Source organism: Blennius ocellaris (assembly GCF_963422515.1).
Source record: "Blennius ocellaris genome assembly, chromosome: 14".
NCBI classification, from domain to species: domain Eukaryota; kingdom Metazoa; phylum Chordata; class Actinopteri; order Blenniiformes; family Blenniidae; genus Blennius; species Blennius ocellaris.
Genome location: NC_137663.1, coordinates 28,509,904 through 28,526,422, shown reverse-complemented (window position 1 = coordinate 28,526,422; position 16,519 = coordinate 28,509,904). Strand labels below are relative to the sequence as shown.

Sequence of the window (16,519 nt, the reverse complement as noted above, 5' to 3'; positions counted from 1 at the left end):
TCTATTTATTTGCCCTACCTGCTCGATGTGACATTTCAATTGCCCCCCCACGAGACAAAGTCTTTCATTAATTGACTGATTGAAAAAAGGGGTGGGGCTTCATGTCAATACATCAGGAGAATTACAAAGAGTTGTTGCATCTCTGCAGCTGTTCTTGTTGCAGAGATCAGGGTTAGTGAAGATTGTTCAGTGTCACCTGAATACACCGTTGGCCTGTGATTGGCTGAGAGTGGAGAAAGGGGCGGGTCAGACTACGTGCACTGTGTGTGTGTGTGTATGTTTGGTGGAGAACTGAGGGGGTCCGGTCCGGGGGCCTTCCATTTTTGTTGGGTGTCGAAAAACAAAAAACGGGAAACCATCCAATTACCGTTTTTGGATTTGATGTTGGAAAACGGAAATCGTGTTGTGTTCGATTTCCAAGTATGCTTTTCTGAAACAAAACTCGGGAAAATAAAATCTGACCACAGTTTTTTATTACAAGTATGATTTGCCTTAAAACCCGGAAGTGGAGTCTCTTCTTGGTTTGATGGGAGAGCAAGAACAGCACATTGCACCGCAGCCCCCTTCAGGCTGTCTGAGCTTCCAACTCGCCACCAGCCGATTCCATGTTTATCTGCCTGCTGAAACTTCAGCCTCCCAATAAAAGCAGATATGAACTTATGCACTCATCTCTCTCTCTCTCCCTCTTATCCTTTCATTTTCTTTTTTGGGTGGAAATTATTTAAAATCTACCAACATTTAAATAAATATGCAAATACAACATGTTCATGTGTTTTTGTTTTTTTTTATCTCACTCTACTACAAAAAGAACGCCAGTGGCTCCACCTGCTGCACAAAAGACTCTCTTCACCTCCGTTCTCTCTTGCAGATAAGAAGCCAAACTGTCCTTGAAGACAGGAAGTGGAACCGACTGCTTGGTTCCACTTCTGAGTCCAGGACCCGCGACAGCAACGTTGAGCAGGCTGAGGAACCCCGGCAGGAAGTGACCTCACTGGAGGTCACCGGCGGAGCCACAGCCAGGCAGGAAGTGACCTCACTGGAGGTCACCAGCGGAGCCACAGCCAGGCAGGAAGTGACCTCACTGGAGGTCACCGGCGGAGCCACAGCCAGGCAGGAAGTGACCTCACTGGAGGTCACCGGCGGAGCCACAGCCAGGCAGGAAGTGACCTCACTGGAGGTCACCGGCGGAGCCACAGCCAGGCGTTGAGCAAGCAGGCCGACACCAGCAGAGACAGGAGCAGTACCTCCGTGTTCCTGTGGTCGGCGCTGTGGCGCTCCAACGCCGCCAGACGACGGCTCATCTTCATCACCTGCACAGGGAGAAAACCCAGGAGGCTGAGGGAGGAGCAGAGAGGAGGAGCAGAGAGGAGGAGCAGGGAGGAGGCTGAGGGAGGAGCAGAGAGGAGGCTGAAGGAGGAGCAGAGAGGAGGAGCAGGGAGGAGGAGCAGAGAGGAGGCTGTAGGAGGAGCAGAGAGGAGGCTGTAGGAGGAGCAGAGAGGAGGCTGAAGGAGGAGCAGAGAGGAGGAGCAGAGAGGAGGAGCAGAGAGGAGGAGCAGGGAGGAGGCTGAGGGAGGAGCAGAGAGGAGGCTGAAGGAGGAGCAGAGAGGAGGCTGAGGGAGGAGGAGAGAGGAGGCTGTAGGAGGAGCAGAGAGGAGGAGCAGAGAGGAGGCTGTAGGAGGAGCAGAGAGGAGGCTGAAGGAGGAGCAGAGAGGAGGAGCAGGGAGGAGGAGCAGAGAGGAGGAGCAGAGAGGAGGAGCAGGGAGGAGGCTGAGGGAGGAGCAGAGAGGAGGCTGAAGGAGGAGCAGAGAGGAGGCTGAGGGAGGAGGAGAGAGGAGGCTGTAGGAGGAGCAGAGAGGAGGCTGTAGGAGGAGCAGAGAGGAGGCTGTAGGAGGAGCAGAGAGGAGGAGCAGAGAGGAGCAGAGAGGAGGAGCAGAGAGGAGGCTGTAGGAGGAGCAGAGAGGAGGCTGAAGGAGGAGCAGAGAGGAGGAGCAGAGAGGAGGCTGTAGGAGGAGCAGAGAGGAGGCTGAAGGAGGAGCAGAGAGGAGGAGCAGAGAGGAGGCTGTAGGAGGAGCAGAGAGGAGGCTGAAGGAGGAGCAGAGAGGAGGAGCAGAGAGGAGGCTGTAGGAGGAGCAGAGAGGAGGCTGAAGGAGGAGCAGAGAGGAGGAGCAGGGAGGAGGAGCAGAGAGGAGGCTGAGGGAGGAGGAGAGAGGAGGAGCAGAGAGGAAGCTGAAGGAGGAGCAGAGAGGATGAGCAGGGAGGAGGAGCAGAGAGGAGGCTGTAGGAGGAGCAGAGAGGAGGCTGAAGGAGGAGCAGAGAGGAGGAGCAGGAAGGAGGAGCAGAGAGGAGACTGTAGGAGGAGCAGAGAGGAGGCTGAAGGAGGAGCAGAGAGGAGGCTGTAGGAGGAGCAGAGAGGAGGCTGAAGGAGGAGCAGAGAGGAGGCTGTAGGAGGAGCTGAGAGGAGGCTGAAGGAGGAGCAGAGAGGAGGCTGTAGGAGGAGCAGAGAGGAGCAGGGAGGAGGAGCAGAGAGGAGGCTGTAGGAGGAGCAGAGAGGAGGCTGTAGGAGGAGCTGAGAGGAGGCTGTAGGAGGAGCTGAGAGGAGGCTGAAGGAGGAGCAGAGAGGAGGCTGTAGGAGGAGCAGAGAGGAGGCTGTAGGAGGAGCAGAGAGGAGGCTGTAGGAGGAGCAGAGAGGAGGCTGTAGGAGGAGCTGAGAGGAGGCTGAAGGAGGAGCAGAGAGGAGGCTGTAGGAGGAGCAGAGAGGAGCAGAGAGGAGGCTGTAGGAGGAGCAGAGAGGAGGCTGTAGGAGGAGCAGAGAGGAGGCTGTAGGAGGAGCTGAGAGGAGGCTGAAGGAGGAGCAGAGAGGAGGCTGTAGGAGGAGCAGAGAGGAGGCTGTAGGAGGAGCAGAGAGGAGGAGGTGTCACTGACCTGTCTCCTTAGGATGATCAACTCCACTGCACCTCCTCCCTCCTCCTCTGGACTCCAGTTTGTCATGGTCCTGGACACACACACACACACAGGGAGAACATGTAAACAGCAGACGGAGGCCCTCCACTGCTCCCCCTTGTGGCGATGTGATGAAATTGTCATCAAATGTAGGAGTTTCATCCTTCCTAGAAAGAATATTCTCATTAAAGATGGACTGCAGCTCCCAGATACAGCAAACACTATCAGCATTTGAAATCTAGTTTCCAAATATGTATCAACTTGTGACCAAAATGCTGTTTTATGCAGAGTAGAGCTGAATTCCTCCCGGGGGAAACATCTGGAAGGGTTGTCTTGGTCCACATTCATCCAGTCCTACAACCCCTGGAAGTCTCTTTTGCCCCAAAGCAATAAAGAATGTCATGGAACTTTTCCACCCGATTCCCTCCAGGTGAGGACTTTTCCATTGTGGTTCACAAATGTTCTCCCTTCTCCGTCAGGCCCTTTACAACCCACTTCAACCTGCACTTTGGGTTCCAACGAGTGACTGTTGTAGACTGTTTCCACCGCACCAACAGTGCAGGACGGACCGGAGCCTTACGGAGCGGTACGGCAACGCGGAACCAGAGCCAAATCCGGTACCTGTTTCCAGTGTAGAATGTAGGTTAGGCGCGGCGCACCCCCGGCGCGGCGCACTTATGCTATGTTGCAAACAGGAAGCGCCGACGCTCGACTAAAGTTGAGCAGCAAAGAAAAGAAAAAGCAAGCAGAGCAAAGTGACCAATGACAGCAGAGGATTCATACAACTGACATCTTAACATATTGAGGGCGTCGTAAATCACTGACCAATCAGCAGACGGCTCCTCAAACTCAGACCCGTTCCGTGGTCCTGGTACCCTGATGGAGGGGGGGGCGGCCTGAACCGTAAGACTGTACTGGTCTATCCTGCACTCTTTGTGCAGTGGAAACCTGAACCGTAACAGACTGTACTGGTCTATCCTGCACTCTTTGTGCAGTGGAAACCTGAACCGTAAGACTGTACTGGTCTATCCTGCACTCTTTGTGCGGTGGAAACCTGAACCGTAACAGACTGTACTGGTCTATCCTGCACTCTTTGTGCAGTGGAAACCTGAACCGTAACAGACTGTACTGGTCTATCCTGCACTCTTTGTGCAGTGGAAACCTGAACCGTAACAGACTGTACTGGTCTATCCTGCACTCTTTGTGCGGTGGAAACCTGAACCGTAAGACTGTACTGGTCTATCCTGCACTCTTTGTGCAGTGGAAACCTGAACCGTAAGACTGTACTGGTCTATCCTGCACTCTTTGTGTGGTGGAAACCTGAACCGTAAGACTGTACTGGTCTATCCTGCACTCTTTGTGCGGTGGAAACCTGAACCGTAACAGACTGTACTGGTCTATCCTGCACTCTTTGTGCGGTGGAAACCTGAACCGTAAGACTGTACTGGTCTATCCTGCACTCTTTGTGCGGTGGAAACCTGAACCGTAACAGACTGTACTGGTCTATCCTGCACTCTTTGTGCGGTGGAAACCTGAACCGTAAGACTGTACTGGTCTATCCTGCACTCTTTGTGCGGTGGAAACCTGAACCGTAAGACTGTACTGGTCTATCCTGCACTCTTTGTGCGGTGGAAACCTGAACCGTAACAGACTGTACTGGTCTATCCTGCACTCTTTGTGCAGTGGAAACCTGAACCGTAAGACTGTACTGGTCTATCCTGCACTCTTTGTGCGGTGGAAACCTGAACCGTAAGACTGTACTGGTCTATCCTGCACTCTTTGTGTGGTGGAAACCTGAACCGTAAGACTGTACTGGTCTATCCTGCACTCTTTGTGCGGTGGAAACCTGAACCGTAACAGACTGTACTGGTCTATCCTGCACTCTTTGTGCGGTGGAAACCTGAACCGTAAGACTGTACTGGTCTATCCTGCACTCTTTGTGCGGTGGAAACCTGAACCGTAACAGACTGTACTGGTCTATCCTGCACTCTTTGTGCAGTGGAAACCTGAACCGTAAGACTGTACTGGTCTATCCTGCACTCTTTGTGCAGTGGAAACCTGAACCGTAAGACTGTACTGGTCTATCCTGCACTCTTTGTGCGGTGGAAACCTGAACCGTAACAGACTGTACTGGTCTATCCTGCACTCTTTGTGCGGTGGAAACCTGAACCGTAAGACTGTACTGGTCTATCCTGCACTCTTTGTGCGGTGGAAACCTGAACCGTAACAGACTGTACTGGTCTATCCTGCACTCTTTGTGCAGTGGAAACCTGAACCGTAAGACTGTACTGGTCTATCCTGCACTCTTTGTGCAGTGGAAACCTGAACCGTAAGACTGTACTGGTCTATCCTGCACTCTTTGTGCGGTGGAAACCTGAACCGTAACAGACTGTACTGGTCTATCCTGCACTCTTTGTGCAGTGGAAACCTGAACCGTAAGACTGTACTGGTCTATCCTGCACTCTTTGTGCGGTGGAAACCTGAACCGTAAGACTGTACTGGTCTATCCTGCACTCTTTGTGCGGTGGAAACCTGAACCGTAACAGACTGTACTGGTCTATCCTGCACTCTTTGTGCAGTGGAAACCTGAACCGTAAGACTGTACTGGTCTATCCTGCACTCTTTGTGCGGTGGAAACCTGAACCGTAACAGACTGTACTGGTCTATCCTGCACTCTTTGTGCAGTGGAAACCTGAACCGTAAGACTGTACTGGTCTATCCTGCACTCTTTGTGCGGTGGAAACCTGAACCGTAACAGACTGTACTGGTCTATCCTGCACTCTTTGTGCAGTGGAAACCTGAACCGTAAGACTGTACAGGTCTATCCTGCACTCTTTGTGCGGTGGAAACCTGAACCGTAACAGACTGTACTGGTCTATCCTGCACTCTTTGTGCGGTGGAAACCTGAACCGTAACAGACTGTACTGGTCTATCCTGCACTCTTTGTGCGGTGGAAACCTGAACCGTAAGACTGTACTGGTCTATCCTGCACTTTGTGCGGTGGAAACCTGAACCGTAAGACTGTACTGGTCTATCCTGCACTCTTTGTGCGGTGGAAACCTGAACCGTAACAGACTGTACTGGTCTATCCTGCACTCTTTGTGCAGTGGAAACCTGAACCGTAAGACTGTACTGGTCTATCCTGCACTCTTTGTGCGGTGGAAACCTGAACCGTAACAGACTGTACTGGTCTATCCTGCACTCTTTGTGCGGTGGAAACCTGAACCGTAACAGACTGTACTGGTCTATCCTGCACTCTTTGTGCAGTGGAAACCTGAACCGTAAGACTGTACTGGTCTATCCTGCACTCTTTGTGCGGTGGAAACCTGAACCGTAACAGACTGTACTGGTCTATCCTGCACTCTTTGTGCAGTGGAACGGGGCTCATGAGTGATGTCATGGCCACACAGGCCGTTAGCTCTCAGTCACCTGGTCCTACTGGTCTCTACCAGGCTGGAAGCTGGGACCGGGGTCAGGACTCCTGGGACCGGGATCAGGACTCCTGGGACCGGGGGCTCCTCATTTGTAAGTCTACACTTTGGAGACACAGAGAAGCTGAGGTCTGCCTGACACAGTGAGCACAAACATCAGGCACAGTGAGACCCAAATGTCCCTGGTGGTCACGCCTCAGCTGCTTCCTGTGCAAACCTCCACTTTGACTCTTGGCAATACATCACATCCATCTGGAGCTACACATGCTGAAACAATGGTATACGCTGCGGTTATGGAATTCAAGAAGGATTTTTAGCTGTTTTACTTCTCCTAGGTTTTCTTTACCTTTTTACGGTTTGTAAACAGTTATCTGATTTTGAACCTGTTTTTCATGTTTCCCATTTACAAATCTGTTTCTTCTCATAATGACCTGAATAGATAAACGCGGCAAAAGAACACATATGAGGAATTTACACTGACAATAGGAGGCAAAATAATTCATGTTACTTTAGTCCTCAAGTGCTTCTGAAGCAGTTTTTGCTTTTTTTCCTCAGTCAAACCGTAGAATTACTGCTTGTACCAGTATCAGTACTTCGTGAAACTATTTCATGTTTGAGGACACAATGACTTTATCATAGACAGACACAGAAGTGGAACGAAAACCTCACAGCTGTATATGGAGATATTTTAGTTAAAGTTGGATGAAAGCATTTGACTTTTGGAAGAATTAGTCTGAACTGATGTCTCGTCAGTCTTTTGTCTCCGTCGTCCAGATTCTAAAACACAATCATGTCAGGGTCCGGCCTCCTGCTTTTCTGCTGGTTCAGAACTTCAGAGGATGCAGACCTGCTGTACTTCTGGCTGACTGTCTGCAGGAGGCGCTGTGACGCCTGCTGGCCCAGCTGCCTGGCTGTCTGCAGCAGAAAGTGTGGAGACAGGAGGCTGAGGGGGGGTGGAGGGGGGGCCGGGGCTGTGAACACTGCAGGGCACTGCTGAGGAGCTGGGCTAGAAGCAGGGAGGAGAGCAGAGTGACAATCAAACCCAACAAACAAGATGGCCGCCACAGTCGGGCGCCAATGCAGGACAAGGGCGGAGACCAAGAATCAAAAATCATAAACCACAGTGAAGAGTTGAACGTTTTTCTATCCAGTGGAAAACCACAGTGAAGAGTTGAACGTTTATCTATCCAGTGGAAAACCACAGTGAAGAGTTGAACGTTTTTCTATCCAGTGGAAAACCACAGTGAAGAGTTGAACGTTTTTCTATCCAGTGGAAAACCACAGTGAAGAGTTGAACGTTTATCTATCCAGTGGAAAACCACAGTGAAGAGTTGAACGTTTTTCTATCCAGTGGAAAACCACAGTGAAGAGTTGAACGTTTTTCTATCCAGTGGAAAACCACAGTGAGGAGTTGAACGTTTTTCTATCCAGTGGAAAACCACAGTGAAGAGTTGAACGTTTTTCTATCCAGTGGAAAACCACAGTGAAGAGTTGAAAGTGAGAAACACGAGTGAACCATAAACCATATAAACAATATTGGTCTGCAAAAAACTATTCAGAAACTCAACTTATAATCCTGTTATTACCTTCTAATGCTGTTAACTAATCCTGTTATTACCTTCTAATGCTGTTAACTAATACTGTTATTACCTTCTAATGCTGTTAACTAATCCTGTTATTACCTTCTAATGCTTGCAACTAATACTGTTATTACCTTCTAATGCTGTCAACTAATCCTGTTATTACCTTCTAATGCTGTCAACTAATCCTGTTATTACCTTCTAATACTTGCAACTAATCCTGTTATTACCTTCTAATGCTTGCAACTAATCCTGTTATTACCTTCTAATGCTGTTAACTAATCCTGTTATTACCTTCTAATGCTGTTAACTAATCCTGTTATTACCTTCTAATGCTTGCAACTAATCCTGTTATTACCTTCTAATGCTGTTAACTAATCCTGTTATTACCTTCTAATGCTGTTAACTAATCCTGTTATTACCTTCTAATGCTGTTAACTAATCCGGTTATTACCTTCTAATGCTGTTAACTAATCCTGTTATTACCTTCTAATGCTGCTAACTGATACTGTTATTACCTTCTAATGCTGATAACTGATCCTGTTATTACCTTCTAATGCTTGCAACTAATCCTGTTATTACCTTCTAATGCTTGCAACTAATCCTGTTATTACCTTCTAATGCTTGCAACTAATCCTGTTATTACCTTCTAATGCTTGCAACTAATCCTGTTATTACCTTCTAATGCTGTTAACTAATCCTGTTATTACCTTCTAATGCTGTTAACTAATCCTGTTATTACCTTCTAATGCTTGCAACTAATCCTGTTATTACCTTCTAATGCTTGCAACTAATCCTGTTATTACCTTCTAATGCTGTTAACTAATCCTGTTATTACCTTCTAATGCTGTTAACTAATCCTGTTATTACCTTCTAATGCTGCTAACTAATCCTGTTATTACCTTCTAATGCTGTTAACTAATCCTGTTATTACCTTCTAATGCTGTTAACTAATCCTGTTATTACCTTCTAATGCTGTTAACTAATCCTGTTATTACCTTCTAATGCTGTTAACTAATCCTGTTATTACCTTCTAATGCTTGCAACTAATCCTGTTATTACCTTCTAATGCTTGCAACTAATCCTGTTATTACCTTCTAATGCTTGCAACTAATCCTGTTATTACCTTCTAATGCTGTTAACTAATCCTGTTATTACCTTCTAATGCTGTTAACTAATCCTGTTATTACCTTCTAATGCTTGCAACTAATCCTGTTATTACCTTCTAATGCTGTTAACTAATCCTGTTATTACCTTCTAATGCTGTTAACTAATCCTGTTATTACCTTCTAATGCTGTTAACTAATACTGTTATTACCTTCTAATGCTGTTAACTAATCCTGTTATTACCTTCTAATGCTGTTAACTAATCCTGTTATTACCTTCTAATGCTGTTAACTAATCCTGTTATTACCTTCTAATGCTGTTAACTAATCCTGTTATTACCTTCTAATGCTTGCAACTAATCCTGTTATTACCTTCTAATGCTGTTAACTAATCCTGTTATTACCTTCTAATGCTGTTAACTAATCCTGTTATTACCTTCTAATGCTGTTAACTAATCCTATTATCACCTTCTAATGCTGTTAACTAATCCTGTTATCACCTTCTAATGCTGTTAACTAATCCTGTTACTACCTTCTAATGCTGTTAACTAATCCTGTTATTACCTTCTAATGCTGTTAACTAATACTGTTATTACCTTCTAATGCTGTTAACTAATACTGTTATTACCTTCTAATGCTGTTAACTAATCCTGTTATTGCCTTCTAATGCTGTTAAATAATCCTGTTATTGCCTTCTAATGCTGTTAACTAATCCTGTTGTTACCTTCTAATGCTGTTAACTAATCCTGTTGTTACCTTCTAATGCTGTTAACTAATCCTGTTATTACCTTCTAATGCTGTTAACGAATCCTGTTATTACCTTCTAATGCTGTTAACGAATCCTGTTATTACCTTCTAATGCTGTTAACGAATCCTGTTATTACCTTCTAATGCTGTTAACGAATCCTGTTACTACCTTCTAATGCTGTTAACTAATCCTGTTATTACCTTCTAATGCTGTTAACTAATCCTGTTATTACCTTCTAATGCTGTTAACTAATCCTGTTATTACCTTCTAATGCTGTTAACTAATCCTGTTATTACCTTCTAATGCTGTTAACTAATCCTGTTATTACCTTCTAATGCTGTTAACTAATCCTGTTATTACCTTCTAATGCTGTTAACTAATCCTGTTATTACCTTCTAATGCTGTTAACTAATCCTGTTATTACCTTCTAATGCTGTTAACTAATCCTGTTATTACCTTCTAATGCTGTTAACTAATCCTGTTATTACCTTCTAATGCTGTTAACTAATCCTGTTATTACCTTCTAATGCTGTTAACTAATCCTGTTATTACCTTCTAATGCTGTTAACTAATCCTGTTATTACCTTCTAATGCTGCTAACTAATCCTGTTATTACCTTCTAATGCTGCTAACTAATCCTGTTATTACCTTCTAATGCTGCTAACTAATCCTGTTATTACCTTCTAATGCTGTTAACTAATCCTGTTATTACCTTCTAATGCTGTTAACTAATCCTGTTATTACCTTCTAATGCTGTTAACTAATCCTGTTATTACCTTCTAATGCTTGCAACTAATCCTGTTATTACCTTCTAATGCTTGCAACTAATCCTGTTATTACCTTCTAATGCTTGCAACTAATCCTGTTATTACCTTCTAATGCTTGCAACTAATCCTGTTATTACCTTCTAATGCTGTTAACTAATCCTGTTATTACCTTCTAATGCTGTTAACTAATCCTGTTATTACCTTCTAATGCTTGCAACTAATCCTGTTATTACCTTCTAATGCTGTTAACTAATCATGTTATTACCTTCTAATGCTGTTAACTAATACTGTTATTACCTTCTAATGCTGTTAACTAATCCTGTTATTACCTTCTAATGCTGTTAACTAATCCTGTTATTACCTTCTAATGCTTGCAACTAATCCTGTTATTACCTTCTAATGCTGTTAACTAATCCTGTTATTACCTTCTAATGCTGTTAACTAATCCTGTTATTACCTTCTAATGCTGTTAACTAATCCTGTTATTACCTTCTAATGCTGTTAACTAATCCTGTTATTACCTTCTAATGCTGTTAACTAATCCTATTATTACCTTCTAATGCTGTTAACTAATCCTATTATTACCTTCTAATGCTGTTAACTAATCCTGTTATTACCTTCTAATGCTGTTAACTAATCCTGTTATTACCTTCTAATGCTGTTAACTAATCCTGTTATTACCTTCTAATGCTGTTAACTAATCCTGTTATTACCTTCTAATGCTGTTAACTAATACTGTTATTACCTTCTAATGCTGTTAACTAATACTGTTATTACCTTCTAATGCTGTTAACTAATCCTGTTATTACCTTCTAATGCTGTTAACTAATCCTGTTATTGCCTTCTAATGCTGTTAACTAATCCTGTTATTACCTTCTAATGCTGTTAACTAATCCTGTTATTACCTTCTAATGCTGTTAACTAATCCTGTTATTACCTTCTAATGCTGTTAACTAATCCTGTTATTACCTTCTAATGCTGTTAACTAATCCTATTACCTTCTAATGCTGTTAACTAATCCTGTTATTACCTTCTAATGCTGTTAACTAATCCTGTTATTACCTTCTAATGCTGTTAACTAATCCTGTTATTACCTTCTAATGCTGTTAACTAATCCTGTTATTACCTTCTAATGCTGTTAACTAATCCTGTTATTACCTTCTAATGCTGTTAACTAATCCTGTTATTACCTTCTAATGCTGTTAACTAATCCTGTTATTACCTTCTAATGCTGTTAACTAATCCTGTTATTACCTTCTAATGCTGTTTTTGACTATTAATTCTCTGCTCCACTACAACTATGCTGCTCTGCACCACCACTGCTGACAGCCTGGGGGCGCTGCTGCTCATTGTTGTGATGTCAGAGCTTCTCCTGGACAGCTGCAGCTGTCTGACGGCAGCGCGCCGCCTGCTGGACAACATACACGTCGCTGCATTGCTTTGCAGTGTTTTGAGCATAAACTATATCCAAACAGCAACATGTTGCCATGAACAGTAGGATAGCATAGTGCTGCTACATTAGCCTGCTGGCTGAGTAGCACGGATGAATGACATTGGTATCGGTTCGGCCCCATCCCGAGTCTTAGTCACACCACGGTTGGTGAAAACTCTGGAAAAGTTGCAGGGATTGGTTGAAGATGCAGGCCGCGGTGAAATGGTGGGGATACGTTGGATACGTTGGATACGTTGGATACGTTGGATACGTTGGATACGTTGGATACGTTGCGATGCAGCCTGGGGAAGTCCTGGAGGGTCTGGCTGATCACTCTCCATCTCAAGACATGCAGAATGTTTGAAGCAGGGTTACAAACGGCAGCAGGACTTACGAGCTGGATGGGGGTCTGGACACCGCCAGGGCCTGCTTTAGCTGGGTGGGTGTGCCGGGGGGGGTCCGACCAAAGCTCTGGTCACTGTATGATCTGCGAATGGGACTCTGTCACACAGGAACACAAAGTGAGGGTCAGGGTCTGGGTCCGGCCAGGAGCCTGGAGCAGAACAGTTCACAGTGACTGGAAGGAACAGGTCTATTCAAGGTGCAGCAACAGGAAGTAGAGCAGGAGGCAGGAGGCAGAAGAGTCTGTACCTGAAGTGCCTCTCTGGACAGAGCCTCCCCACAGACGTTCTCCCAGCAGGGCTCCAGACCCACTAGAACACCGGAGGGGGGCTTGAACAGTGTTCTGGGGCTCAGGTCTGGAGTCTCTGCAACACAGACCAAACCTCTCAGCTTCAGGGGTCAGAACAATGACATCACTATTCCCTCCATCAGGTCAGTCGGAGGGACTGTTGTCATGACGACTGTGGCCCAGAGGGGATTCTGGGAACCAGGTGTGCTGCCTCACCTCGTCCTGTCCCACCAGGTGATGGGTGAGACAGGACGGAGACACAGTGTCTCCGTCCTGTCTCACCAGGTAATGGGTGTGACAGGACGGAGACACAGGGACTGCTAACCAGCCTGGATAGGCTGAGGATCTGGAGGCTTTTGTTTTTTGATTTACTTAAATAAAACAATCATGTTTCCTGGAATCCTGACTCTGTGTGTGAGGGAGGCATGCACGACTGTGTGAGGGAGGCATGCACGACTGTGTGAGGGTGGCATGCACGACTGTGTGAGGGTGGCATGCACGACTGTGTGAGGGTGGCATGCACGACTGTGTGAGGGAGGCATGCACGACTGTGTGAGGGTGGCATGCACGACTGTGTGAGGGTGGCATGCACGACTGTGTGAGGGAGGCATGCACGACTGTGTGAGGGTGGCATGCACGACTGTGTGAGGGAGGCATGCACGACTGTGTGAGGGTGGCATGCACGACTGTGTGAGGGAGGCATGCACGACTGTGTGAGGGTGGCATGCACGACTGTGTGAGGGTGGCATGCACGACTGTGTGAGGGAGGCATGCACGACTGTGTGTTGTCACATGACGTGTTGCTGCTGACCATTAAGCCCGTCTCCACTGGAGCAGCAACACTTCATGTGACAACACTAAACCCACTCTGGAGTCAGAGTGTCTCTAAAGTCCAGTTCAGTCTACATCAGTAACAGAAGGTGGAGTCGAGTGTCTCTAAAGTCCAGTTCAGTCTACATCAGTAGCAGAAGGTGGAGTCAGAGTGTCTCTAAAGTCCAGTTCAGTCTACATCAGGAACAGAAGGTGGAGTCAGAGTGTCTCTAAAGTCCAGTTCAGTCTGCATCAGTAACAGAAGGTGGAGTCAGAGTGTCTCTAAAGTCCAGTTCAGTCTGCATCAGTAACAGAAGGTGGAGTCAGAGTGTCTCTAAAGTCCAGTTCAGTCTACATCAGTAACAGAAGGTGGAGCTGGACTCCGTCTGTTCCAGTCTACTGACTGCCGGTTCACCACTGACCTGCGTACGTCAGTCGATCGGGGATGTTCATGGTGTAAACAGGAGTCCTCCTCCCAGCCCCGCCCTCCTCTGGGGCCAGTCCAGATCCCGGACCCAGTCCTGGACCCGGGGCCACACTGAGGCGCTCCGGGACCCGCATGTTAATGTTGATGGACTCCATGAAGGCTGGATCTGGGAGCCCCGCCATCCTGGACAGGAAGTACTGTGTGTTCACATTGTCTGTCACTCCACTCCAATGAGCTCCATTAACCACCTCGTTTAGACTGATTGGGTCTGGAACCGTGAAATATTAGTTTAAGATTGGGTTCTACCTTTACAAGTCTGGAACCGTGAAATATTAGTTTAAGATTGGGTTCTACCTTTACAAGTCTGGAACCGTGAAATATTAGTTTAAGATTGGGTTCTACCTTTACAAGTCTGGAACCGTGAAATATTAGTTTAAGATTGGGTTCTACCTTTACAAGTCTGGAACTGTGAAATATCAGCAAAGTTCCAACAGCAGCTCCTGAATGTCAATAAGATATTGATCATGAGAATATCAGTGCAGTAAGAGGTGAGGCCTACAGTGAGTGGACAGTGTATAGAACATATAGCAGAGCTAGTGGACAGTGTATAGAACATATAGCAGAGCTAGTGGACAGTGTATAGAACATATAGCAGAGCTAGTGGACAGTGTATAGAACATACAGCAGAGCTAGTGGACAGTGTATAGAACATATAGCAGAGCTAGTGGACAGTGTATAGAACATATAGCAGAGCTAGTGGACAGTGTATAGAACATATAGCAGAGCTAGTGGACAGTGTATAGAACATATAGCAGAGCTAGTGGACAGTGTATAGAACATACAGCAGAGCTAGTGGACAGTGTATAGAACATACAGCAGAGCTAGTGGACAGTGTATAGAACATACAGCAGAGCTAGTGGACAGTGTATAGAACATACAGCAGAGCTAGTGGACAGTGTATAGAACATATAGCAGAGCTAGTGGACAGTGTATAGAACATATAGCAGAGCTAGTGGACAGTGTATAGAACATATAGCAGAGCTAGTGGACAGTGTATAGAACATACAGCAGAGCTAGTGGACAGTGTATAGAACATATAGCAGAGTTAGTGGACAGTGTATAGAACATACAGCAGAGTTAGTGGACAGTGTATAGAACATACAGCAGAGTTAGTGGACAGTGTATAGAACATATAGCAGAGTTAGTGGACAGTGTATAGAACATATAGCAGAGCTAGTGGACAGTGTATAGAACATACAGCAGAGCTAGTGGACAGTGTATAGAACATACAGCAGAGCTAGTGGACAGTGTATAGAACATATAGCAGAGCTAGTGGACAGTGTATAGAACATATAGCAGAGCTAGTGGACAGTGTATAGAACATACAGCAGAGCTAGTGGACAGTGTATAGAACATATAGCAGAGCTAGTGGACAGTGTATAGAACATACAGCAGAGCTAGTGGACAGTGTATAGAACATACAGCAGAGCTAGTGGACAGTGTATAGAACATACAGCAGAGCTAGTGGACAGTGTATAGAATATACAGCAGAGCTAGTGGACAGTGTATAGAATATACAGCAGAGCTAGTGGACAGTGTATAGAACATACAGCAGAGCTAGTGGACAGTGTATAGAACATACAGCAGAGCTAGTGGACAGTGTATAGAACATACAGCAGAGCTAGTGGACAGTGTATAGAACATACAGCAGAGCTAGTGGACAGTGTATAGAACATACAGCAGAGCTAGTGGACAGTGTATAGAACATATAGCAGAGCTAGTGGACATTGTATAGAATATACAGCAGAGCTAGTGGACATTGTATAGAATATACAGCAGAGCTAGTGGACAGTGTATAGAACATACAGCAGAGCTATTAATAAGTTAAAATTCTCACATTCATGTTTCATTTGCCTTTATATAAAGCAAATATAGAAAATTGTTGTTGGCAACTTCAAATGTTTGATACCCATTTTAAGAAATGTCCTCTTCATTTAGTGTCAATCACTAAATGAAGGGGACATTTAGTGTCAATCACTAAATGAAGTGGACATTTAGTGATTGACACTAAATGAAGGGGACATTTAGTGTCAATCAAACACTGATGAGATTTCAAACATCTCATGTCACCTGGTTGAAGTTCGTAACAGTTGAAATAAGAGCAGAGAAGGTCACAAATCCTCTCACAGCTAATCTCTCTCTCTCTGTCACACACACACACACACACACACACACACACACACACACACACACACACACACACACACACACACACACACACACACACAGTGAGCTGACCCTCCACTAACAACCACCACAGTTTACCTGAACACACCTGAACAGCTGAACTCCGGAGCGGGAGAGAGCCGGTGTTCTGTGTGTGTGTGTGTGTGTGTGTGTGTGTGTGTGTGTGTGTGTGTGTGTGTGTGTGTGTGTGTGTGTGTGTGTGTGTGTGTGTGTGTGTGTGTGTGTGTGTGTGTGTGTGTGTGTGTGTGTGTGTGTGTGTGTGTGTGTACAGACCTTGAAGCCACAGTGACACTCGGGGAATCAACAGGTCGCCATCTTTCTTCTTCCTTTGTGACGCTGC

General features: G+C 45.8%; 1 protein-coding gene across 3 annotated transcripts; it reads right to left on the bottom strand.

Moving 5' to 3' along the window:
• Window positions 1-455: 455 nt before the first annotated feature.
• On the bottom strand, window positions 456-16,519 carry prrg3 (proline rich and Gla domain 3). 3 transcript variants are annotated; one of them, XM_080508676.1, is made up of 8 exons: window positions 16,453-16,519; window positions 13,928-14,115; window positions 12,656-12,771; window positions 12,399-12,505; window positions 7,219-7,377; window positions 6,370-6,471; window positions 2,923-2,992; window positions 456-1,310 (listed from the first exon to the last, which is right to left on the bottom strand). In XM_080508676.1, exons 2-8 carry the CDS (start codon window positions 14,112-14,114, stop codon window positions 1,179-1,181), a joined length of 873 nt encoding a protein of 290 aa, XP_080364802.1. In that variant the 5' UTR covers window position 14,115; window positions 16,453-16,519; the 3' UTR covers window positions 456-1,178. The 3 variants fall into 3 exon arrangements, with proteins under 3 accessions (XP_080364802.1, XP_080364803.1, XP_080364804.1); XM_080508677.1 differs by lacking the exon at window positions 16,453-16,519 and adding an exon at window positions 16,268-16,327; XM_080508678.1 differs by lacking the exon at window positions 6,370-6,471.

Excerpts from the sequence above, each read along its gene's own strand:
- prrg3 (XM_080508676.1), bottom strand. The coding sequence starts at position 14,114 with ATGGCGGGGCTCCCAGATCCAGCCTTCATGGAGTCCATCAACATTAAC. Across the intron at positions 7,378-12,398 it reads TCCAGACCCCCATCCAGCTC|CCCAGCTCCTCAGCAGTGCC; the intron begins GTAAGTCCTGCT and ends CCCTGCTTCTAG. Across the intron at positions 2,993-6,369 it reads GTAGAGACCAGTAGGACCAG|GACCATGACAAACTGGAGTC; the intron begins GTGACTGAGAGC and ends GTGTGTGTCCAG.